We start from the raw sequence: 24,734 nt of genomic DNA, 5'->3' as shown, positions 1-24,734 counted from the left end.
TTTTGAGCTCCTCCAGTAATTTGTAGAACATGACAAGAGCCAAAGCAGGCACAGTTTTTGTATATTAAATTAGAAGCAACCTGTGGAGTGTTCAGGACAGAAGTGCATCTCTGCTCTAGAAGTAACATCAATATTTCAGTGTCTCACCAGGGTTCTTTAATTTTATTTTTTCTTCCCAAGAGCAAAGTAGCTCCTTCAACTCCCAGGCTGTCATTGTCATTGCCACTGTTTTATTCTGCTTTTTCCTAAGTGATTTTTGTTTTTTTTTTCCCCTAAATCTTGTTAATGTGAATTTACACTCACCCAATACAGCAGCCATATATTAAATTTTATGATGCAGTGGAAAACTGTCTGGGATTGTGGCAGGAGGAGTGCTGGGTGTCAATTACACCAAATATAACAATTAATTTATTATCTAAAAGTTAATTAATGCTCTGGTTTTATTTAAGTATTGCAGGTAGTTCTTTGGGTACTTTATAATTAGCAGATAATATTAAGTAATTTCTCTTGGCTGAACTCATGAATTATGAGTTCACAAGGGACTTTTAAAACTAAATTTGAAATTTAGGCAGACAGGACTATATTTTTTTTAGATTGCAGTTTTAAAAACTGAAGACAAGATCAGAAGGTAAATCTATACAGTTCTTATTAGGTTATGTTTACAGAGGAAGATGTGAAATTCTACCTCGCAGAACTGGCCCTTGCTTTGGATCACCTTCACAGCTTGGGAATTGTGTACAGGGACCTGAAGCCAGAAAAGTAAAGTAAAATGTATTTTACCACTATTATGTGTATTTTGCTTGTTGCTTTGCCTTTTCCACTGTAAAAAATTAAAACTATTTCTGTTAAGACTTTGTAAACAAATGGAAAATGTAACACACGTATCTGTGTTTTAAATGGAATAATATTTGCTTGTTAAAGTAATAACATAATTGGATATAATAATTTTCAACTTACATTTTAAATGTTTTATGTAAACATTGCTCTTTATGTGTTTGGTGAATGTGAATTTTAATTTTCAGCATTTTGCTTGATGAAGCAGGACATATCAAGTTAACAGGTAGGCACCACTCATTAATTCAACCCTTTGTAAATAAGTTGGGTTTTTTTTTAGTTTCTGTATTACAAATTTTAAATGCATATACAATTGCAGAAAATGGTTCTGTGAGAAACAATCCAAATACATATATTCCAGAAAATTATGTATATAAAAGACTGACTATGTGGAAAACAAATTACTATAAATTTCTGAACTTCAAATTACATTGAAGGTGATGATTTTGTACTAGAGATTTCATCATCTATTTTAATCTAAGATATTGCTGTTAGGTTCCAAGAGAAAATGAAGTTTTTTAAACCCTCAAAGACTTGATAGAATAATGGAGATGGAAATCAGGTTTATAAAATGCACCTCTTTTAAAATTCTGCTATATTTAAATACAATTCAGTCCTAAATTTGTCACTTCCTTCTGAAAGTGGAAATAATGGATGGATCATTGATTAGCAATCATTTTTCCCTGTGAAAAAAGGATGTTTGAGAGCTGAGCCAGTGTCAAGGACTTGTGTATTCACTGTATTCAAAATAGGGAAAAAAGTGTTCTGGGAATGAAATATTCTGGGAATGCAGGGCTGTTCTGTACTGAACTTGAGGCAGGTTACAGATCCATGTTGCCTTATGTAACAACAATATTTTTAGTGTGATTTTATTCATCATTCAGTAAGACCAGACCATGCAGGCTGCATTCCCTTTGAAACTGATTTTTACTTTTATTCAATTTTTGTGTGAATAAAGCAAGCAGTTAACAGAGAAAATGAGAACTTCTGAGTGTCTTAGAGCTCTAAATGTGTAGGATTTCAAATGTCAGGTTATTTCAGTAATAATTTTGATGGCTAATCATGAATTTAATGACTTTTAGAATGGTTTTGGAGATGTGTAGTAAAAGAAATGTGCTGTCTCCTGATACCTGCAGTCTCTTGTTTCATGGAGAGCCGTGCTAATCATATTTCTCAAAATAACCAACCCAAACCTCTCAAGGCTTGCATTTGGAATTACCATATATTGATTTCTTTATTTTCCCTGCCATTCTTTACTGGCTGTACTCTTGTGATGCTGTTGTTGTAGACTTTGGACTCAGCAAGGAATCAGTAGACCAGGAGAAGAAGGCCTATTCTTTCTGTGGTACTGTAGAGTACATGGCTCCTGAAGTGGTAAACAGGCGAGGGCACAACCAGAGTGCTGACTGGTGGTCCTTTGGGGTCCTCATGGTACTGTATTTGCCTCTTGCTTCCCTTGCTAAGCTCACACAAATGCACTTAGAATAAGCTTGTCCAGTTCTGATCAGGGGTGTTTGGGTAAAGGGGGCATTCAGTGACTGAATTGCTGCTGGGTGGAATAAAATTGGCTTTTCTCCTCTAAGGAATGTTATCAGGCACCTGAAAAATCTTGTGTCATCCTTTAGTAGTTAAAAGCAGTTGTAGACAGTGTGAGACTTCACTTTGTGTATTTATTTTGCATGTTAGTTGATAGTTAAATGTAAAAACAGACTTGAAGTCTTGGTTTGAAGGAATATTAATGGCATTTCTGTGAGCCAGTGGAAGGAATGCTGGAGTGGAGTAGTGAGATAAGTCTGGAACTGCTGCCACTTCTGCCCTTCTTGGGATGTGTTAGAGCATCAGCCTGACACAGAGATGGACTTGAAAAGTAAATTACTGCTCTAGAATTTACCATTCTTGCAGTTTTTGGAATATGGCAACATCTAAAACCTGGTTAGCAGGAGATTTTGTTACTTTCAAGTAGCTTCTTGATGTGTAATATTCCTCCCATCATCATCATGCTACACTTGCCACTGTTATCATCATGTAAACTGCAAGTGAGAGCAGAATTTTTTATGTGGGAACACTTCCATAATCTTTTCAAGGTTCCACCAGTGTGATGTAGAGGTAGGAAAGAGTGCAGTGCTTAACACTTTGTTTCAGCAGTTGGGGGAAGAAGTGTTGATTTAGATTAACATTTGTTCTTTCCAGTTTGAAATGCTTACTGGTACCCTGCCATTTCAAGGTAAAGATCGAAATGAGACTATGAATATGATACTGAAGTAAGTATAACTCCTTCCTTTCTCAGAAGTAAGAAAATGTCATTTTAAACATGGTTTAACAACTTGTTATAACTCCTTGTGCAGCCTGGTCTTGTGGAAGGTGTCCCCATGACGGGGTGGAACAAGATGAGCTTTAAGGTCCCTTCAACCCAAACCATTTTGTTCTAAGAGCACTGAGCTGCAACAGGAGCAGAAAGCAAAACCCCTTGATAAGCTTTAGATCCCAGACTGGGAAGTACCATTAAGTATCCCAGCAATTAAAATGTCAGGGGTGAATCTGTACTTTGTAGGCGTGTAATAAAGATAAAAACAGTGCAGGGACTGAGAGCAGCTTGATTTTCACTCCTGTTGTTGTTACACTCCCTTGCTACTGTTACAGCACACCTTGTTTTGTAAGCAGCAGGTGATCAGGTGTTGCTTTGTGTACAGATGTGTGGAGAGCCCTTACGTGCTCAAATTCTCATCTGAAATTGCCCCAGTTACAACAGAAGCTGTTGGACTGGACAGACTGGGTGAGCTGGTGCTCAGTGAGTGGAGCTGTTGGGCAAATGTGTTCTCATCTATCTGTGCTCAGCTAACAAAGAGTTTCCTCCTGGCACAGGCAGAGCCTTGGGCCCTCTGAGGGGTGATGGGAAGGGCAGGAGGGAGAAACTCTGTTCTTCCCAGCACAGGGCACTTGGAGCTTGCCCTGAGTGGGAGCTCATGGTGGTGCTGCCTGTGAAAGGATGGATCAGATCATGAGCTGCCTCTATTGCAACTCCCAGTGATGCTGCAGTTTGCACAAGAATTTCCTGCCTTGGCATTAGAGTTTCCATTAAATCAAATAAATGGTAAAGTCAGTGAGCTTCTATATGATAGCTCAATGAGCCCTGGAGGAATAGTAGCAATTACTTCAAGGGCAGGTAATTTGGTAACTCTTCTGAGTTACTGGTAGTTATTTTGGTAAAAACCTCCTGGTGACATAAAGATATCTTTGAAAATACTTAACATATTCCTGAGATAATTATTTTACTATGTTTCAGCATAAAGCTTGCTTTGGGGGCTTGGGTGGGGTTTGGTGGTTTTGGTCTGATGTGTTTGTTCTTTGTTGGGTTTTGTTTTAAACCACTCCTGTAATAGGAAATTTAAAAAGTTGATGAGTTAAGTATGTGCTCTCTACAAGGCTTTGGAATAGATCCTTGATACATCAAACTGTGCAGTGAAATCTATGTAGACAATTTTTACTAAGATAAATTTCTTCCTCTGACTTGTTCTCTGTTTTCTTTCAGAGCAAAGCTGGGAATGCCTCAGTTCCTCAGCCCTGAAGCACAAAGTCTCTTGAGGATGTTGTTTAAAAGGAACCCATCAAATAGATTAGGTTGGTTGATTTATTTGGATCTTTAAATAATCAACTTAGCTTAACTTTTTATTTAAAAAAAAGTAGTTGCTAGAGACTCTCAAGCTCTGGGTGATCAGTAACATTTGGATACCATTTCTTGTTAGCTTGGATCATGACTTGCTGGGTTTGGCCAATGAATGGTCAAAATGTGGGATCAGTGACTTAGGAGTGAGCCAAAGCTCTGACAGTGTCACAGCAAAGGATATTGACACTGTATTTATGGGCTTCTTGTGCTCCCTTTGCCTCCCTGGGTATTTTACATCCTTGGAATATTTCTGTATTCACAGTTCTCTCAAATAACCATGTCTGTGCAACGTTTTTAGAACTGAACTAATTTTTAGTGCAATCTTCAAAGACTTTAGCCACAAGTGTGTTAAATACAATATTTCTTTTGATCAGGAGCTGGATCAGATGGAGTTGAAGAAATCAAGAGACATCCTTTTTTTTCTACTGTTGACTGGAATGTGAGTACAAAAAGATCTGAATGGTAAAGCTGTTGTTAATTTTTCTGTGTTGTAGCATTTGTACAAGTATTTACATCTGAATAGGGCACAGCAAACACTGCATTACTGCTGACTGGCACATCCTGGCTTCTGTAATTCCTTGGCATCTGGAGCTGCAGTATTTACTGCAGATAGAGAGTATTAATTATAAATTATGTATTTTTAAATAATTAAGGGTTGCAGCATTCTCAGGCTGAAATGGTCCATTAGAGCATTTGTAATTAGGAGAGGCTGCTGGTGTTCCCAGGAATCCTTCAGGAAGTGTCTGTCCAGTGCTCCCCTGCAGGCACAGCAGCTCCCTGTGGCTGGAACTGTGCTGGACTTCCTCTGCATCACTCCCATCCCAGTCCCAGGGCAGGAATTACCTCAAGTGCTCCAAGTTGATCCAAAGTTTACCAGATCACAACTCCTGGCTTCAGTTTCTCATCAGCACCTTATGATTCTGTGGTTCACTCATCTTCTGAGCTGTGTTTGCCAGAAATGTTCTCAAAGCCAAGGTGCTGTGTGAGAAATAAATCCCCTTTGCTGTGATGCTGCAGTGGTTGATGGAATAAATGAGATGTGGCTGTGCTGACAGAGCTGCAGCCACACAGGGCAGTGCTGTGCCCTATTTCTTTGAAGCCCTTCATCATTATCTATTTATCTCCTGAATTTATTTCTGAAAATTGATTTTCTAGCTGTATTCATGCAGCAGCTACCTCAGAGTCTGTTTAGCAATAAGATTTTAGTAACAGCAAAACTTCACTGCTTCATGTGAATACACTTCATCAGTTGTTGTCTTGTTTGGCTTGATTATTTACTTTTTTCCTTTTGAAACTCCCATCGGGGAAGTTAGAAAGCTCAGCAGTTCTACTCTTCCTTTTTACTTTTTTTTTTTTTTTTTTTTTAATTTGATAATAATTTGTATTTCTTTCACTCCAGAGGTGTTGTTGACACTTCTGTACTTTACTTCTTTATTTCTTTGGGATGAATTTAGGTCCCCTTTTCTTTGGTGTTCATTGGTTTTGTTGTTTTGGTTTTTCTAACTAAAATATGCTAAATGCTTTTGTACAGGAAGGTTAAATTTTAAAAAAAAACCTGCAAAAAATAGGTCTGATAGAAGGAAAGAAATGGCAAGGAAATGCTTTTAGAACTTCCTGAATTTTGCATGGGGATTCAACATCTTCTGACATGAAGTTTTCTGTTCCTCAGCTGTAAATGGGATTTATTGCAGATTTGAGATCTTTTCCCTGATTTAGTTTGGTGGATTAGGATAAGCCTGGAGTAGAGATTTGAGAATGGGCAGTTCCTTGCTAAGAGGGATGTGCCTGACTCTGGTTGAGATCTTTGTCCTTTACCCTTTATCTTGGCAAAATAACAGCACCCATGGAAGCTGCACTGACTCTTGGTTCTATGTCCTTCTCTTTCAGAAACTGTTCAGAAGAGAAATTCAGCCTCCATTCAAACCTGCCTCTGGAAAGCCAGAAGATACTTTCTGTTTTGATCCAGAATTCACAGCAAAAACACCAAAAGGTAACATGTGCATTGGCTATAAATTGGTGAGGTCTGTGGGACAGGAGGGTCAAATTAATGCTAAAACAACAAGCAGAAAAGCCAGGGACAAAGTTAAAAGGAAAGGATGCACCAGGGTTCCAGTGCTTTGAAGGAGGATGTTCCCCTCAGCAGGTTTCTGTTCTTTGAATATTGTGCTGATCTTTGACTCAGGAAGGAAAAAGTAAATGGAATATTAAAAGCTGGACTATGGTTTCTAGTTGTGATTAAAGTCAGGCACGCAGTGTTTGAGGGGAAGTATTTAATATTAAAGTAAAATCAGTTTGATTGCAGCAGTTCTTTTAGGGTTAGTATTTCATTAGAGTGCCTTGCTTTAAGAAACATTACCTACTATCATTATTATTGCTTGATCTGCTTCAAGTTTCACCTCAGGTTCTCTTTTGTGAATTTTTTTTCTTTCCTGTTGCATCATCATGCTTTTAAACCCATGTTTGTTTGGAGAAGGTCTGTGCTTTTAATAGGCTACACAAAATTAATGAGCTGTGCTCACTGAGATTTCAGAGAATTCACAGGATATAACCTGAGGAAAACTCAATTCTAATAATTCAGGGATTTTTTTTAGTAAAAATTTACTAATTGGATAATCCTGTTTTGCCTCACTTGTGCCTTGCCAGCTGCTCTTTCACCACTGAACCAGCACATTCTGTTGTTGCTCTTCTGTGTTAGAAGGCTGTTGAGCACAAGACAATGATCTTTATTTCTTTTCCATAAGTACTTTTGTTTCAATAAACTTCTTCCTTAAAGCATGTGTTCATACATAAATTCCTGCAGTGCTTTGCACTTTTATCTAAAACCCGGGAATAGTTGTTTGTATTTGTTACTGAAGTAAGAAAGCACAGATAACAAACTAGAAATTTTATTCATTATTTAACATTGATGTTCCTCTTGTTTGTTTCCCTTCCCTCAAGATGGTTTTTGTCACGTGCCTCTCCTAAATGTTGCTGGGATGTAGCCACACTAATCCTGTGTGTCTGTGTGCCCCCAGATTCTCCAGGGGTCCCACCCAGTGCAAATGCCCACCAGCTCTTCAAGGGATTTAGTTTTGTTGCAACTACTACTGTAGAAGACCATAAAATATCACCCCTCACCAATATCCTGCCCATTGTCCAGGTAATGCTTTGCTTTTGTGAAACTTCTTTGGCATGTCAATGACTTACCAATATTTAGTATTTACAGTTATTCTTGCTTTGTTATAAAATGTGTCTTATTAAATACTTCCTTGGGATTTTTTTAATTTTCAAAAGTGAGTTACTGTTGCTCTGGAGGCAGAATTTCAAAGAAAAATCATGAGCAAGCAGGAGAAACTACTGCTGTTAGTACCAGTGTAATGGCAAGGAGAATCCTGCTGCTTTAGATAACTACTTGCCTGTGTTTTTTTTAAAGCAGCTTCATGGAAACAGTGCCCAGTTCACTGATGTCTATGAACTGAAGGAAGATATTGGTGTGGGCTCCTACTCAGTTTGCAAGAGATGTGTCCACATAGCCACAAACATGGAGTTTGCTGTGAAGGTATTGGCATTAATTCCATTCTGACATTCTGAAAATATTGGCTACTAGGTTGGAAAACTTATATTTGTGAATTTTCCAGTTACTCTGTTTTTATGTGTTTATAAGTTACAATCTTGAAAGCTGAAAATCCTGTACAATGGTGGGAGCACCTGAAATAAAATGAGATTCACAAAGGTGGAACTGGGCTGCAGGGAATTAGTGATGCTTCAGACCAGTGCATTTCCTTGTTCAGTGGAGCAGGATAGTCTGCATTAATGATAGAATTTTAAAAAGGACAGAGCATGAAATGAATAAATAGGATTAGAAGCTGGAAGATGAATTACTCATGATTAGTAAGAAGTAATGAACTCTATATTTTTAAAATTCTGCTGTTGGAATGGGAATACAAAATAGTCTTCATTTAATAGACTTTGTTTATGCAAGTTGTTTTTCCTTTTATATTTTGCAGATAATTGATAAAAGCAAAAGGGATCCCTCAGAAGAAATCGAGATTCTCATGCGTTATGGGCAGCATCCAAACATTATTACTTTAAAGGATGTATGTACCTCCTTTTCTGCTGCCTCTTACTAGACAGTGCTGTAAAAATAAATGCAGATGTAGGCAGTTTATTTGGATTCATTAAATTTCTTTTACATAGAAAAATCTACTGGGAGAGCAATACGTAATAATAGAGGGAGTGTTTCAAAATACAACATTGTCCTGATACTGATTTTTTCTAAAGGCTGCTTAACCAGCCTGAAGTGAGAAATGATGTAAAGGTTAGAAATGCCATATTGCTTCTTGTTTCAAAGGAGCAGCCAATGTGTTGGTAACCTGAGGAAGCAGTGGCCTGCATGTTGTCCTGTCTATGCCAGAATGGCCCTGGAAGGGAAGAGCAGCAGGGAGTTGTAGGGCTGCTCTCCTCTTCCAGCAGTTGTTCTTACACTGAAAAATGTAACTCAGAGTGATGAATTAACAGCTTGAATTGGGAGTGATGAATTAACAGCTTGAGTCATGAACTCCCAGGATGACACACGAGCTGCCTTGCACTCCCTGCCTTGGCAGTCCCTGCTGTTTGTGCTGCCCGCTGCTGTGGGAGGGGGGTTTATGGGCATGTGTAACTACAGATGCTGCCTTTTACTAGCTCTGAGTGTATTCTGTGTTAAACCTCTCCCCAGGTGTATGATGATGGCAGGTTCATCTACCTGGTGACAGAGCTGATGAAGGGAGGGGAGCTGCTGGACCGGATCCTGCGGCAGAAATTCTTCTCGGAGCGCGAGGCCAGCGCTGTGCTCTTCACCATCGCCAAGACCGTGGACTACCTGCACTGCCAGGGGGTGAGAGAGCCCTGCCACCCCACCCTGCTGGAAAAGGGTTCACTGCACCACTTCATTAGTGGCTTGTCTTTATTTTCTTCTGTCTTCACTCAGAGTCAGGATTAAAAACACAAAGGAGATGAATTTTCTCGTGTTCGGACTTGGTCATTTATTAAATCTCATTTAAAGTACAGAGAGTTCTGCTACCCTTCTAGCTACCAGCTAAAAGTGAGCAAAATGGACTTGAATTTAGCTAGTTACAAGGACTTTTAAAGCTAAACAGTCCAATAAAGAGCTAACACCTATTCTATTTATACTTTTGACCCAATAACCAAACTCCTGTGACCTGCAGTGCAGCATTAACCATCCAACCAGAAACTACCTGAAATCATGAAGGAACAAGAAAAGGAAGCCATGCCCAAGAACTTCCATCTTGTCCCATACCTATTACTATATATTAAAAACTCCATATTCCAAACCCTTCACCATATGAACACCACATACCTCTATTCAACTACACATCCATGATTTTAACTCCATCACTCAAATTTGGAACCTTCTCCAAGGCCTCAAGTGAAAAGCAGTGTTCTCCTAGGGGTCAGTGTCAGAAAGAACAGAAAGCTCAAAACTCCCAGGTTTCTGGGTTCCTGGCACACTCTGAGATTGCCACTCCCTTGCCCTGTGTGCTTTGCTTGCCTTGTTTTCATATTACAGGGTTTTGTATTTTATCACAAAGGTGAATAATAGAAACAACTTCTCCTCTTATCCTGACAAAGCCTTTGGACTCTACATTTTATAAAACAGCAGATTTTTGTTCTGTTCTCCTTGTTGCCAAATGGTGATGTTGGTTCCAGTTGCATTATGAGCCAGAAGGTTTTTCTTACATTACTTAAACTAGAATTTTTGTGGTACTTTAAAATTATATAATTGTTTAAAACTCTTTTATGTATATTAATCTAGAGAACAGCTTTCATAAAATGTAAATTACAAACAAATGTACCTGCCCCCCTCAATGATGGCTTTTCAAATGTCTTTGTTTAAAGGTGGTGCACCGAGACCTTAAACCCAGTAATATTTTATACACTGATGATTCAAACAATGCTGATTCCATCAGGATTTGTGATTTTGGATTTGCAAAACAACTTCGAGGAGAAAATGGATTACTTCTAACTCCCTGCTACACTGCAAACTTTGTGGCACCAGAGGTATTTCAAGCTGCTCTGTGTTTTCTTTATGATGTTTTGAGTGCATCAAATGCTAAAACTTTTCAGAAATGCTTGGGAAAAAAACCTCAACAATTCTGCTGCTTTTCTTTAAATATAATCACACATGCTTTTTAAACACTGGTGCATGTGTTTATAATAAACCTGCTTTAAAAACAGCAGAGTCCACCCTCAAAAATGAGATGAGAGTCTGGTGAAAATTTTAAGAGATGGAAACAAGAAATGTTGGTATTTACTGCAACCTATATAAGAAAATCAGTAATCAAATCTCTGACATGATCCAGGGATTGACTTACCCTTCCTTAGGCTGTGGTGTTGTTTTGGGGTGGTTTTTTAACATATGACAAGTCTTTAACACTCTTTGTTTCATAGGTTCTCATGAGACAGGGATATGATGCTGCATGTGACATATGGAGCTTGGGAGTTCTCCTTTACACAATGCTGGCAGGGTGAGAATTTTTCTGAGCTGTTTTGTTTACCTAAAATCCCAGAATGTTGCCTGAATCCTTGCTTCCATAGAAATGGTGAGGTGTTGGCTCATGGAATGACACAGACTCACAGGTGGGACAGCAGCTCTGAGTCAAAGCCAAATAAATCACATTTAGCCCACAAGTGGCATCAAGGTTTCTCTTCCCATAGGACTTGGGGGTGTCAAAGACTTCCCCCAGTTTTCAGGAGGGAATTGAGTCTGTGAAAATATGTGGTGGGTTTCTTTTTACCCTCCAGCCTCTTGTCCTCCCACCCCATTCCCTTTCCTCACCTCGTGTCTCCTGCCCCTGCTGCATTCCTGTGTAGAACACTCTGGGTTGTGATCTCTGGAGTTTACTAAACATCCCAACCTGATGAAGCTCTAGGAAGCACCTAGTGGCCAAATGAGAGATGTTTGCTGAACCCTGCTCTAACAGAAAAAGAGCAAGTTTGTATTCTTATGGCTAAATCCTGTCTATTGGAAATTATTCTCTTGATAAATATGTCCTTCCCATTTAATATTTTAACATTAACTGTTAATAGTATGTGTATATATTCTGTGATATGTTTCTGTTTGTAGTGGGATATTGCATCTGCTTCATGAGATTTTACCAATTTCTTGCAGTTTTTATCTCTAACAAGGTGTTTTTGTTGGTTTTTTTCTTTCACCAGCTATACTCCATTTGCCAATGGTCCCAATGATACTCCTGAGGAGATCCTAGTACGGATAGGCAGTGGGAAATTCTCTCTAAGTGGAGGCAACTGGGACACTGTTTCAGATGCAGCAAAGGTGTAAATGTGTTCTGGTTTTTTATTTTTGTGGAATTCCAATGAAATCTACTGAGCTTTTATCAGCTAGACTGCTCTATAAGTGTAGTTTGTTATTATTATCTGCAGACTTTATCTGCTCTAACATTTTATTTAAGGACTCCATCTGTAATCAATATGGATTCCCTGGGATGGTGTTGACCCACTCTGTGGGTATCTTAATCCCCAGTGGTACCTTTTAAAAAGATCAGCATTAATATTAAATATTAATGTTTAAATATTTTTCCAATCCTTTGGAACTGCACTATTTGTTCATTTCAGTAGGAGTGATTCAGAATGCTTGTTGGCTGCTGCTGTCTTAGCATGAGAAATTCACTTCTGTGTATTTAAGAATGCTTCACATTTTGTACCTAAAACAAAGGGAACATTCTGTCAGCTTGCTCATATTTTGGTTTTATTTCAAACTGTTGCTGTCTCTGTTCTGTGCCCTTCCCACCCACCTCTCCTTTGGACCAACGTTGTAATTAATCAGTAGCTTATTGCTAATGCTTCTAACAGGCAAAAACAAGTGTCCATTGCTGTTGGCTTTATGCTTTATGTGGCTTCTTAAGGAAAAATTCCTTGCTGGTGTCTCAGTGTCTCTGAATTCAGTTGTAGTAAGGAGTCAGCAGAGCCTAAAGTGCAAAATGAACAAGGAGAGAGATTTGCAAATAATAGCTTTCCTCCATAAAATCTGCCTGCACCATTTTAATAGGATTTCTAGTCTTTTAAAGATTATATTCATAATAAACATGAAAGGCACAACAGTGAGTTGCTTTGCAACCAAGGCTGGCTCTGTTGAACAGCTCCAATAGTACCACACATTGTTCTCAGCCTTCTGCAGTGTCAGGGCACAGAATGATCCCGTTTGTCTGCTGTTCTCTGTGTGCTGGCATTGTGATAATCCCTCCACATCGGGTGCTTCTCCCATTGCTGCCATCCCTGCTGCTTTAAAGGCCACCTAGGATGATTAGGACTGAGCAATCTCTGTGTTTCCCTCCCCTGCAGGACTTGTTGTCACACATGCTGCACGTGGATCCCCACCAGCGGTACACGGCCGAGCAGGTGCTGAAGCATTCCTGGATTGCCTGTAGGGACCAGCTGCCTCATTATCAGCTCAACAGGCAAGATGCCCCACATCTAGTAAAGGTAAACCCACCTGGGATGCTGCTTCAGCTGGGGCCTGTGCAAGGGGTTTAGTTGGTTTACAGACAGAAGTCTCATTTTTTCTATTTGTTTTTCATAGTACCAACACATTTAAGTTACACAGTGAAACAAATTCATGGAATGGTGGAATGGTTTGGGTTGGGAGGGACCTTAAAGCTGGGCAGGAACACCTTCCACTGTCCTAGGTGCTCCAAGCCCCAATGTCCAGCCTGGCTCTGGGACACTTCCAGGGATCCAGGGGCAGCCACAGCTTCTCTGGGCACCCTGTGCCAGGGCCTTCCCACCCTCACAGGCAGGAATTCTTCCCAATATCCCAGCTAACCCTGCCCTCTGGCAGTGGGAAACCTCTCCTCTTGTCCTGGCCCTATATACCCTTGTATAAAATCCCTCTCCAAATTATTGGTAAATAATTCTTTTTAACCTCTAAAGGAAGAGATTTTTTTATTTAAGTCTTGAGCTGTCTCTGAAGTGAGGACCTGAGTGGCCACTGAAGTGACTGTATTTGAGAAATTGGTGCTAATCTGAGTTGAAAGATACAAAGTCTGACCTACATTAAGAGGTGACTCCTACATCTAAGGGATGCAAAAGAAAGAGAAGTGTCAGCCATACTTTTAGGCATTGGAAGGATTTGACAACAGATGCTTTTCTTCCTAACAAACTAGAGAATTCACATGAGCTGGCATAAGTCTTGTTTGGTTTTAGTGGAGTTAATTGAGTATTTATATTTAAAATGTTGAATTGCTTTATTTTCTGATTAAAACTTCTATATATATGAATTATGATGATGTGTTTCCTTTTTCTCTAGGGAGCCATGGCTGCTACATATTCTGCACTGAATCACAAGACATTTCAGCCAGTGCTGGAGCCTGTGGCAGCCTCCAGTTTAGCTCAGCGAAGGAGCATGAAAAAGCTCACATCCACAGACTTATAGATCCACTGGGACACCTGAGCAGACACAAGCAAGGGGGAAACCCAACAAGTGGCTCTATTTTGCCTGACCTGTGATCAAAAGGCATCTATGGTTTCCTGCTACACTACTTGAATTCTGTAAAAGTCCTTTTTTTAAAAAGAAAAAAAAAATCCACAGGTTCATACTGTGTTTGTTTTACAGGCCGTATCTGTTAAGTTAATTTAAACATCAGGTACACCATAATGAATTTCTCTACACTGTCCTTTGAGATCTGTTGCAAATATTCTTTCACATTCTGTATAGTTTTGCTGGGTTCAGTTAAAAAAAAAAAATGGTTTAGGGGACCCTTGCCAATGACCAAGTTGTACATAAAGTGTCAGTGTGAGTTTTCTTTGCTTCACACCTTTAGACCCTGCTGTGAAGGGCAAATTCTTCATTTTGTAATTGGGCACTTCATTGATTCAACTCAATTCCTTTTCCTTGTCCATGACTATTATGCAGAGTTGGGCAGTGTGATGTGCCAGAGTTAATTCATCACTGTTGATCTGTGTTTGCACGGTGCCAGTAACTGAGGAGTTTGTGTGAAATAAATGTGCAAGATCCTGCACTTAATTTGAGCTCTTGTGACCCAAAAGAAATGCTGGTTATGGCCTCTAACAGGAAAATGAACATTTCTGGTTGTTACCACAAATTGTGTCCTGCACTGAGCTGGAGAAAGTCAATATGTGCATAAAATGTCAAAATTCAGGCTCTCAGAAACATTGGTGCCACTTCAAAACAACATCATGCAGCTCAGTCCTTTGTTATTCATATTTGCCATCCATTAGTACAACTACTGTGTTATTTTCCTCAGCAGTCTTTCCACTAAATACACCCAATATTAGGTTTGTTTGGTATATGAGACAAACTGACACTTTATTATAACCAACTTGGCACTTGGGGTTTATTTTTTATTTATTTGATTTTTTTAATAGAAGGTTGCTTCTCTCTGATTCTCTCGCCGCATGTACAAATATTACAGAACAGAAATGCAAAATTCTCTTTGCCTAACTGTAGGGGTAGCTTGGGAAAATAAATAAGCCTTGCTGTGTGCCCAGATAAGGGAATTCTGATCAAGAAATTTCACAGTTATGGACAAATTCCTTTCAGCATCCTATGGCCAGCACTCACTCGCCCTCTCTGTCTGCTGTTAGGACTTCAGCTGTTCCTAAATGTTGGGATGGAGGGGAAATTCATTTCAGGGCCAGAATTACCTTGGGGTTTCCTGACTTAAAACCAATGCTAACTGCTGGTAGTTCATTCAGAGATACACTTAGAAGTGTTTTCAAAAGTTGTAGACACTGAACAACTGTAGTGACATAGCAGAATGATTTTAAATATTAAATATATTTAGTGACATTAGACTGTGAAGTGACCAAAACTCAAACATAGTTCAGACTCATTTGCCATCATGGAATTTTCAAGTGCTAGACCCCAGGGCTTTCAGAAATCAATGTTTTGAGACAGCAGAAGAAAACTTCCAGGAGAATTCTGGCCCAAGCACCAGCAGTGGTGGTGATAACTCAGCTCTCACAAGAGGTCTTGGCTGGTTTTTGCTTATACCTGTGAAGGACTTGGTGGTGTTGGAAGTACTTTTAGATAAGCTGCTTTCTTCTTTTGTGGTGGGGGAAGATGGACATTATCTGGCCAAATAGTTAGGTATGAATATATATAGATTAGAGACTTAATGATATAGCAAACATAGGTGTTCTCTTTGTATCACACAGAACATCCCCCAGATGGAATTTCTTGAGTGCTTGATAGATGTTGGAAGCTTTAGGGGCCATTTGTGCCTAGTTTTGAGGTGCCTGTTTGAAATGCTTGAAAGCTTATCAAAGAACACAGCTGCTTCCTGGAAAAGCTCCTTGTTTAGTACAAAATCTGCCCCTTTTGCAGCTGCTTCATCCTCCTTTTCCAGCAAGAATACCTGGAAACTTCTTGTCTGCATTCTGTCAGGGTCATTTTTATGTAAACTTAAGGATGACTGCGAGAAGAATTTGAATTTACTCAAAAAAAGAAGGCAAAAGTGGTAGAAATTAAATCCCCTGAGTCCAGGTCAAGGTGTGATGTGGGTTGAAATGTGGTCCTAAAAGCATGTTGGGGTTAAGAGGTAATGCAGGGCCTGGAATACAATGAAAATGTCAAACTTGAATTGTCCTCAGCTTTCCTGTAAGGCAGCAGCTGGTCTTTAATGGCTTTACCCATGAATCATTTAATAGTGTTTCTGTTGGTATTTTCTTTTAGCTTGCTTAGAAGCACCACAGTATAAGCACCTTAAAAGCATTTTGCACAAGAGCAGTTGGAAGCAGCTGAGGGGACTCAAGTTGTTCTTGATGTGCAGCACAAAAGTGAGAGGAAAAGAACACAAACAAGGTGGATGTTCTGATTCATTGCAGAGTATTTAAAACATCTCCTGTAAAGTTATCCCTGTTTTATAGCACTGCTGGCCTTTAGTGCAGGTGGTACTCCAGGGGTAAAAGCAAAGTTTCAGTGACTGCAACATTACAAAGTTATCTTATTGTGGGGAAAGCATATGGGTGTGTTATATCTGACAGGCCAGTGTACCCTGGTATGCCATTTATAATCCTTATTTTGGGGGAAAAGTTCCCTTGCTCTGACTATTTCAGCATATCAGTCTTGCAAATATTTGGGATATGCAGGAACATGAAAGTTCACTTGCAGTTTACTTTTACTGTATTTAATGATCATCTTTGTGAGGTTCCTTTGGGAATTCCTTGCCCGTTTCTCATCCCTTTCTTTCCCAACTTAGGTTTTGGTATCTAAAATAGCATGGTCTGCTCATGAGCTGTCAGTTCAAGGTTTGAGAGGGAAGAGCAGGTACTGGGAAAGTGCTCTGGCTGCAGGGAAAGGTTAGTGGAAATTATTTCATATCCTCTGGGCACAGTTCAAGTTTACAAACTGGTGATGTTCTTACTGCCTTACTGAGTTAGAAAAAAAAAATCAAATTTTTACAAAGGCTCCTAATTACACAGAAGTAGACATTCAGACTAAAGGAATTTCCTAAGAACTAAATCTTAAATGATAGAATATTTTGGCCATGGCTTCCTGCCAAAGAATCTCCTGCTCTGGTGTTTGGTGATGATCATTATCAGTAAGTTCCAGCTCTGGTGCACACAAAGAGCAGATTCCCGCTGGAGTGGGCTCAGGACCTTATCTCAATTTGTTCCTTCAGTTATCCTTTGGATATAAAGTGAGGAGCTCTGTTGTATTCCTGTTCCATATCCAAAAACTGCAGTGGCACCACAGTGAGCTCCTCAGAGCTTTCCTGGGTCCAGTCAAGGCACTGATCTGTGGCTTGTGAGGTTTTCTTCATTTTCCCATTGAGCTCAAAATGAGTGAACTCCCCTTGCCCAGCCAGGAGGTGCAGGGGGCTGAGCCTGCTGTTCATTTGAGGCCTCTGTTGTTTGAATGTTCTTGCAGCCAGAGAAGGCATCCAGAGCCTCACCCAAGTCAGTCATGTCGAGCTTGAATTCTGTCTTCCATGTTTTAATTCCTTTTCCAAAGCTGATCTTCAGCTGTCCAATAGTTAAAATAACTCAGCAGGTGGGAGTTCCTTGCCATGTACTTAGAGACTGCTCTCTACAGCTGTGTTAAATATATAAAGTTATAATAATTCTCCTGGTTTATATCAGTGAAATTAGGCTAAAACATCAATGCAAACACAGGGTTTATGTATTTCTGTAGCACTTAAGCTTTTCAGTCCTATCCAGAACTAAAAGTTTGCAAATATTTGTGGGACGGGAGGGAAGGGGAAGGAGGAGCAAGTTTTTCTTTCTCAAAGTTTCCAGAAAGCTTCTGAAGCTGTGACTATAGTAGTCCTTATGTAATCCTACAGGAGCTCTGTAGGGTTAAAAACATAAAATTCTTAAAAGTTTGTTCCAAAGCTCTTGTAGGTGTGCACTGATAGCTGTTGGTAACTGCACTTCATTCATACCACACCAGCCTTCTGCATCAACATCTCTGTCCCTGCCCCAGTTATTTTTTAAATATTTGCTCCTCCAAATCTGACTGTTCCTTGGGAATAGAAGAATGGATGCAAATTTGAAAACCCTCACCCTTAATGTATGGCTGAAGCTGATTGAGTATTGTAATAATTTGCATAATTAGAAAGTCCCCCACAAAATCATCAGCAACTTGTTTTCTTGAGATTTTTCCTGTGTAATGAAGGCAAACTTTCTCTGAAAGCTTTAAAAGATACTTAATTGATTATATCTCTTAATTATTAATTTTTGGTCAATAGCTTATTACCAATAGTGAGTTTGAATAACCCTGAATCCTCTTGTGGGGTTTTCACACGAGGACCGAGGATGCTGGAGGTGGATCTGCTTTGCAGGACCAAGTGTTCAGGTTTGGGTGTTTTGCATTAGGCTTTTGAGCAGTGTTTGCTAATTAATTAACTAATTGCATTGTCACAATGTCCCAAGCACTTTGACATCTTGCACTGATGCTCTGGTTAGAGCTGAAACTCTCCTGGCACGTGGCTAAATCTCCATAAAGGGCATTAATTGAGAACAGTGTGCAATGAATTCCATGCTCTGAGGTACTTCAAAGATGAAACTCTACACAAGGTCCCCGTTATCAGATATTGTAACTGTCATTTCTTTCTCTTAAGCATATTGTGGATTTTGTATCATACTGTATTTATTTCATTTAATTTTAAAAGAAATGTTTTCTTTAAAGCTCTGTATATATTGACATTAAAGTTTGCATTGTACTACGTTCTCCTCTTCTTGCAAGGCTGGGTCTGGCAGTGCAGTGGTGTTTCTCTTGGCACTGCTGCCTTCAATTACAACACACCAAAGACAACCTCAAAATTGTATTTATTTTTGTCAAACTCCCTGAATAATCATAAAGGTACAGTTTTAATTAGCTGGCAGTTCCTTGAGTACCAGAATAAAAGGGTTGCAAATTCATAACATTTGGTAATTGACAGAAATCCATCACTTCTGCTTTGGATGTTCTCTTGCTTCTGTTTTTCAAATGGATATAAAAAACAATGAGCAAACATTCCTAAATTAAATGTATATGAATTATTTCATAAACCTTGCCAAAAATCTCACATACATCAAGAGCTATTTATAAAGTTATATTCATCCAAGTGTTTCATGCCACACTTGCAGCAAAACAGACATTCAATGGTAGGATTGATGTGTTACCTCAGGGTGGGACCATCTACCTCTGGGTTTTTTAGGTACCTATTAAATTTGCCTCCATATATTAAGAGGAAACAATTTTCCTGCAAAGATATGATCCTTTGAAAATAGACACTTGTGTTACAAGTGGCAGGAATGACATTAAAAACTGGGTTTGAAATCCTCCCGAGGTATTTGATAACTGCTGCTGCTGTTGGTGTTCACAATGGTTTATAGATACTTTATTTTTTTGAATGCACAGGAAGGTTTTTCCACCTTTGCCTCAGGTCCATCTCCCAGGTGCTGTTTGCTCACACAAGACTCTGCTTTTACCAGCACTGGTGGCAGAAGAAGGGAGGGATTGGAGCCACAGAGGAGGCAGCAGGTACAGGTTTCCCAGATTGTGATGAGTTGTTTGATTTCATTCAAGGTAGGCAGGAAAAACGAATCAAATTGAACAAAAGCATTAAAATACTTTTTAAAAGCCCTGAGTCTCAGGTATTGAGATCTGCAGGCTTGGTGAAGATGTTGCTGGGTGGGAGGAGACAAGGCATGGGTTAAAAGCCAACCTTACTGAATGTTTGGAGAAACCAAGGACAGAGATGAGCCAAGTGTTAAAAAAGAGACTCCAAAATGTGCCTTAATTGTATCCTGCTTTTTGTGTTCCTGCAAATTTTGGTTCTCAGGAGCTGTTTTCCCTATGATTCATCTCTGAAGCTTTATGGCTGTAAGAGGCTCCTTCCCACATCTCTTTTGTGTTTTTATGGGGTGCAAAATGTCTTAAGGTAAAGATGTTCCCACCTTTGCTTGCCCCAGCCATAGCAGGAAGAGGGAGCAGGTGTCTGCTGGCAGTTTTGCCAAAATATGGATTTAACTGTATTTGTTTTAACTTTTGTTTAACAATTTCTCTCCAGAACCTCTGGGGAACTTTTCTCAGAGGCTGAGGCTTCCTGTGGGCCTCTTGAAAGACTTTTGGCAGAGCTGATCTTAGTTCTGCACCCCCTTAAGGCAGTTTGGGTGGGGGTTCCCTTGCAGCTCCCTGCCCTTGGGGTCATTTCCATTTCCAGCCTTGGAGCTGAAATCTTGAACTCTCCAGAGCTGGTTTGGGGCCTGCTCTTTGATTTTTTGCATGCACAGTGTTCTACTCCAGAGAATCCTGTGCCAAGCTGTGTTTAAATAAGAAGTGTAATTCCCTAATGCTGGCTGGTTGTGCAAATTCCTTTATTCCTGAGCAGGTGCATTTTGGTTTTTTTTCAGCATTTCAGCATCCAGGTTTGTGTGCTGGTCTCTGCAGAGATGGCTGGAATGACAAAGGGAGGGATATCTCTTAATTTAAGAGGGTTTATTGCTTTTAAGGCTTTTGTGGGGGAATCACAGCATAATTTTGATGGGCTTGTGCCTATCCCATCCCTGGAAGTGTCCAAGGCCAGGTTGGAAAGGGCTGGGAGCAACCTGAAATAGGGGAAGTGTCCCTGCCCATGGCAGGGGTGGAAAGGGGCTTTAAGGTCCTTTCCCATTTTATTGAATCTCAAATCTTTTTCTGTGGTAACTGCAGTTGTGGAGTGCTGAGCCCTGTGTGTCCCTGGCTGTGCTGAAAGCCTCGTCTGGGGCTCTGGCAGCTAAACTGCAAGTCAAAGTGTTAGAAACAAGTGCTGTGTTATCATCGGCTTGTTTGGGGCTGAACTCAGCCATTCCAGGGTGAGAAAGCAGCGAGGGGCAGGGATGAGGAGCAGCGTGGGGAGAGGGGAATGTGATCCTCTATTGCTGTTCTCTGGGGGAGCGGGGTGACCGTGACCCCGGACCCGCTCGGGATGTCAGCGCTGCTGGTCTGGTCTGGTACTCGTGTCCGGGGATGTGCGGGACCCGTGCCGGCATTCCCGGTGTTTTCCATGCCCGTATTCCCAGTGTTTGCCGGCATTCCCGGTGTGTGTTTGCTTTGCCGGTATTCCCGGTGTTTGCCGGTGTCAGGAAAATTAATCCGCAAAAACCAGAGGTTTATGTCCAAAAAGGAGACAGAGGAGTCCTTTTTGCTTTATTCGAATAAAGGGAGAGGCCATGGGGCATTCCCCTGGGATCTCTCGAATTTTTGGAGGATGCAGCCTCCTTTTATCCCAATTTCCTGGCCGCTTTTCCCTCTCTCTTTCCCCATGGCTGAGGTACTTGAGAGGCACAAACTTCCCGGAACGCCTGACACCTGAGATTCCCCTCTAATGTACAACCCTCCATTTAAACTTTTAATTCTTATACAATTCATAGTTTTTCCCCGTTGCTTCTTTCATCTTCCGATATCCAATTTCATTTCTCAGCAAACCTGCAGCTTGTTTGTAAAGGCAAATCTCTTTTCCCATTTATCAATCAGCGGAATCCATCCCACTGTTTCTTTTACCTCTCTCAGTGCTAGCCTTACCTACCAGCCGATCTACAAGCTTGTTTGTAAAGACAAACGTGAGATTCCTCTCACCGGTATTCTCGGTGTTTTCCATGCCCACGTTCCCGGTGTTTCCCGTGCCCGCTCCGGGCGGGTCCCGCCGAGCCGCGGTGGCTCCGGCGCCGCCGCTGCGCTCCCCGCAGCACCCAGGAGATGGAGGCAGCGCCCCGCAGGCGGCCCCGGAGCCTCTCCGAGCTTTCCTGAGCCATCCCGAGCCATCCCCAGCCATCCCGATCCTTCCCTCCGGGACCGATCCCGCCCGGAGCCCTCCCGGGGTCAGCGCGGCCGGAGGATGCACGGCCGGGTACTGGAGTTCAGCTGCGCTGTTGGATTTAGTTTGTGTTTCTCATTTATTTCTCCTTGAGAATCTCTCCTGGTTCTCTCCTTTTCCTGCCTGTGGGATGTGATCCCTTCGTGTCCGTATCCCCAAGAATTTAATAGAGCATCCTGGTTGAAGGGCACAGAAGCAGCTGCAGGACCAACCTTGGAGCATCTCCCTGAACGCAGAGTCACACCCGGCAGGGATTTCCCAGTTCTGGGAAAGGAGGAGGGGCAGGAACAATGGAATCACAGATTCCATGGAACTTGGAGGGATCCACGTGGATCTCCGAGTCCAGCTCCTGTCCCAGCTCGGGCAGGGTTTGGCCGGGAGCATTCCCGGGCAGCACACGGATCCACAGGGAAATGTCTGGGCAGGGCTTGGATGTGGAACTTCCCCCTCGCTGCTCTTCCTCTGCTCCTCCTGGTGCAGCCAAGCACAAAAACTTCTGGTTTGGAAATAGCAGCACGATAAACCTGGGAGTTTCTCATCTAGAGCAAAAACCTCAAAATGCAGATTTTTGAGGTAAATACAAATACTTTGCATTCAAATAGAGACCAGGTGTTTTTAGTGATTTTTTTTTGAAAGCTATTAAACCCTAGGAAAGGTGATTGAAACACCTGTATGCTTGTAAACAGAACTTTGTGAATGTCTACTGTTTACATTAGGAAATTTATTGCAATTTAAAATGCTCTGACACTCCAGGGTTCAGCATCTGGAGTAACTTGTATGATAGAAAATCTCATTAAATTCTGATAGCAAGGCAACAATTTAGGAATAAAAATTAGTTCAGATCTTTGCTTTGCCAGGTTAGAAAATCCCATTAAGATCAAGCTGAAGGTGTTCCTGCTTATGGCAGGGGGGTTGCACTAAATGGGTTTTAAAGATCCCTTCCAACCCAAAAGAAGGGATTTCCTTGTGCTGCTCAGGCTCCTGCAGAAAATGAACCTCAAGTTAATTAACAGCTCCAGCTGCTAATTCCCCTTGCACCAGCCCAGAAGAGTGGGTTTGCTCATTCCCTGTGCCCCATGGAAAATGATCCAACTCCAAAATAGCTGAAAGAATTAATTTAAATGAGCTGGCAGTGCTTGTCAGGGAGGGAATAAGGGCAGATTTGAGGAAATTAATAACTAACTCAAAGTTCCCAGCAAACTCCTGGCATAGGCAATGTAAACTTGGTTTCAAATTAATTATTGCAAATAAACATTTGAAATGCTACAGGCCAAATTAATATTTCAGAATTCTTCACTATTTATTACTGTGCTTAATTTTCTTACTTAAATATAATTTGGGCCTACGGCTGTTAAGAATTTAATTTTTGAGGTACTTTAATGAATTACAAAACGTGTTTTAAACAGAAATGAATAGCTAATAAATGCCAAAAGTGATTAATTTTCTGAAATGTGTGAAGGCCTTTGTATTAAATTTTTTTAAAATGCCCTAAATTGTTGGAAAGCAAAGAGAAAGAAAATACAAAGTGGATCAATTGAAGTCTGGAATAATTTACTTTAATCACAAAGAGTTTTCCCTTTGCTGTGGCTGCATGCTCTTCCATGAGTCTTCAGTCCTTCCAGGAGTCCCCAGTCCACTTTTTGTGTCCTTTAGATGAGATGGTGACAAAAACATGCTCTGAAGACACCTTGCTTTGAGCCCCAACTCCCTGGATGAGCAGCACTTTACCCTGTTAAAAACTGATATATCCAAGTTTTTCCTGGGATGATACAGCATCAAAGGTGCATGTTTTTATAAGGCCATGACTTTCTGATTGTTTTCATATATTGGAGATATCTTTAAGTGAAAATGAAATTGTGAGAATGAGCTTTTCATACTTTAGGTGAGCTTTTAACATAAATTTTGGAACTGGGGCTTGTGTGAGGTGTGAGGTCCCACGAGGTGGGATTTGTGTGCACAGCTCCCTGCACTGTGCATGGCAATACCTGCCATTCATTTCTTGTGGTTTGAAACTGAACTTGATTTAGATGCTTTCATCCCAAGGGAAGAGACATTTTCTGAAATCAGCCCAGTGGTAATTGTTAAGAGTTGAGAGTGAACTCACTGAAATTCCCCATGAATCAGTTGTGTGCTGCCAATGATTTATGCCCCAGCACAAGCCTCAAACATCCTCACAAATTATCCAGGGCTGAGAAGGGGATGATTTGCTGCCAGTGGCACTTTGGAGGCTGTTGAGCAGAAGTGTTTTCCAGCAGCTCCTCTTGTAGGAAAGACCTGCTCAGCACTGGGGTCAACAAAACAGCAATTCCTTCCAAATTTCCCTTTTTTTTGGGAGTGCACAAATGAGTGAACATCCCAGCATCTCAACAAGGAGTAAACTCTGAGCAGGGCTGGGTTTACACCTCCCAGTCCCTCCCCAGCAGAAGACACCAAACCTTGGAGAACCAGCAAGGTGAGATGTGACCTGGGTGTCCCTGCTGCTTGACAAAGGTGGGAGATATGGGGAAATAAACATTATTTGGGATCCAGGGATAAATAAAAGACCAGATGGAATTCAGTAACTGGAGGAGACTAGAAAGGGATCTTTAAAACAAAACAACAAAATTCTTAAAGGCTTAGAGGATGAAGTTATTCTAAAATCACCAGGAAAGAAATGCTAGAAAATCTCTGTGAAATTTTGGCATTTCTTGGCAAGTTTCTTTACCCTGATTTATTTTCTCTTTTATTTTTTTAAGCTAGGATTTAGAAAACTGATGAAGTCCTATTTTTTTGTCTTCTGAGCTTTGAAATTTCCTAAATTCTCTTTACTTTGAAATTATTTTTCTTTGGAGCCTTTACAACACTGGAATCGATTTCTGTTTCTTTTCTTATTAATGAAACCATTCATCCAAGAAAACTTTGGAGAAGAGAGATCTAATTTACAGCCCTACCCCAGT

General features: G+C 40.6%; 1 protein-coding gene across 3 annotated transcripts in view; it reads left to right on the top strand.

Moving 5' to 3' along the window:
- The window catches only part of RPS6KA6 (ribosomal protein S6 kinase A6), a 36,738-nt gene extending 18,052 nt beyond the window's left edge, over nucleotides 1-18,686 (top strand). For 2 of the 3 annotated variants that reach the window (XM_056491372.1, XM_056491374.1), the window contains exons 7-22: nucleotides 653-759; nucleotides 1,023-1,060; nucleotides 2,123-2,265; nucleotides 3,025-3,095; nucleotides 4,364-4,452; nucleotides 4,873-4,937; nucleotides 6,386-6,488; nucleotides 7,513-7,637; nucleotides 7,911-8,036; nucleotides 8,485-8,574; nucleotides 9,195-9,353; nucleotides 10,376-10,537; nucleotides 10,928-11,004; nucleotides 11,696-11,813; nucleotides 12,839-12,979; nucleotides 13,803-18,686. In XM_056491372.1, the coding sequence (XP_056347347.1) occupies nucleotides 653-759; nucleotides 1,023-1,060; nucleotides 2,123-2,265; nucleotides 3,025-3,095; nucleotides 4,364-4,452; nucleotides 4,873-4,937; nucleotides 6,386-6,488; nucleotides 7,513-7,637; nucleotides 7,911-8,036; nucleotides 8,485-8,574; nucleotides 9,195-9,353; nucleotides 10,376-10,537; nucleotides 10,928-11,004; nucleotides 11,696-11,813; nucleotides 12,839-12,979; nucleotides 13,803-13,928 (1,740 nt within the window). In that variant the 3' untranslated portion in view covers nucleotides 13,929-18,686. The remainder of the gene's footprint in view (nucleotides 1-652; nucleotides 760-1,022; nucleotides 1,061-2,122; nucleotides 2,266-3,024; nucleotides 3,096-4,363; nucleotides 4,453-4,872; nucleotides 4,938-6,385; nucleotides 6,489-7,512; nucleotides 7,638-7,910; nucleotides 8,037-8,484; nucleotides 8,575-9,194; nucleotides 9,354-10,375; nucleotides 10,538-10,927; nucleotides 11,005-11,695; nucleotides 11,814-12,838; nucleotides 12,980-13,802) is intronic. The other variant, XM_056491373.1, reaches the window with a different exon arrangement.
- Nucleotides 18,687-24,734: the final 6,048 nt, after the last annotated feature.

The sequence above is a fragment of the Oenanthe melanoleuca genome, chromosome 4A (assembly GCF_029582105.1).
Source record: "Oenanthe melanoleuca isolate GR-GAL-2019-014 chromosome 4A, OMel1.0, whole genome shotgun sequence".
In the NCBI taxonomy this organism is placed as follows: domain Eukaryota; kingdom Metazoa; phylum Chordata; class Aves; order Passeriformes; family Muscicapidae; genus Oenanthe; species Oenanthe melanoleuca.
Note: the sequence above shows the minus strand (reverse complement) of the source record. Positions and strands in the feature narration are given on the sequence as shown.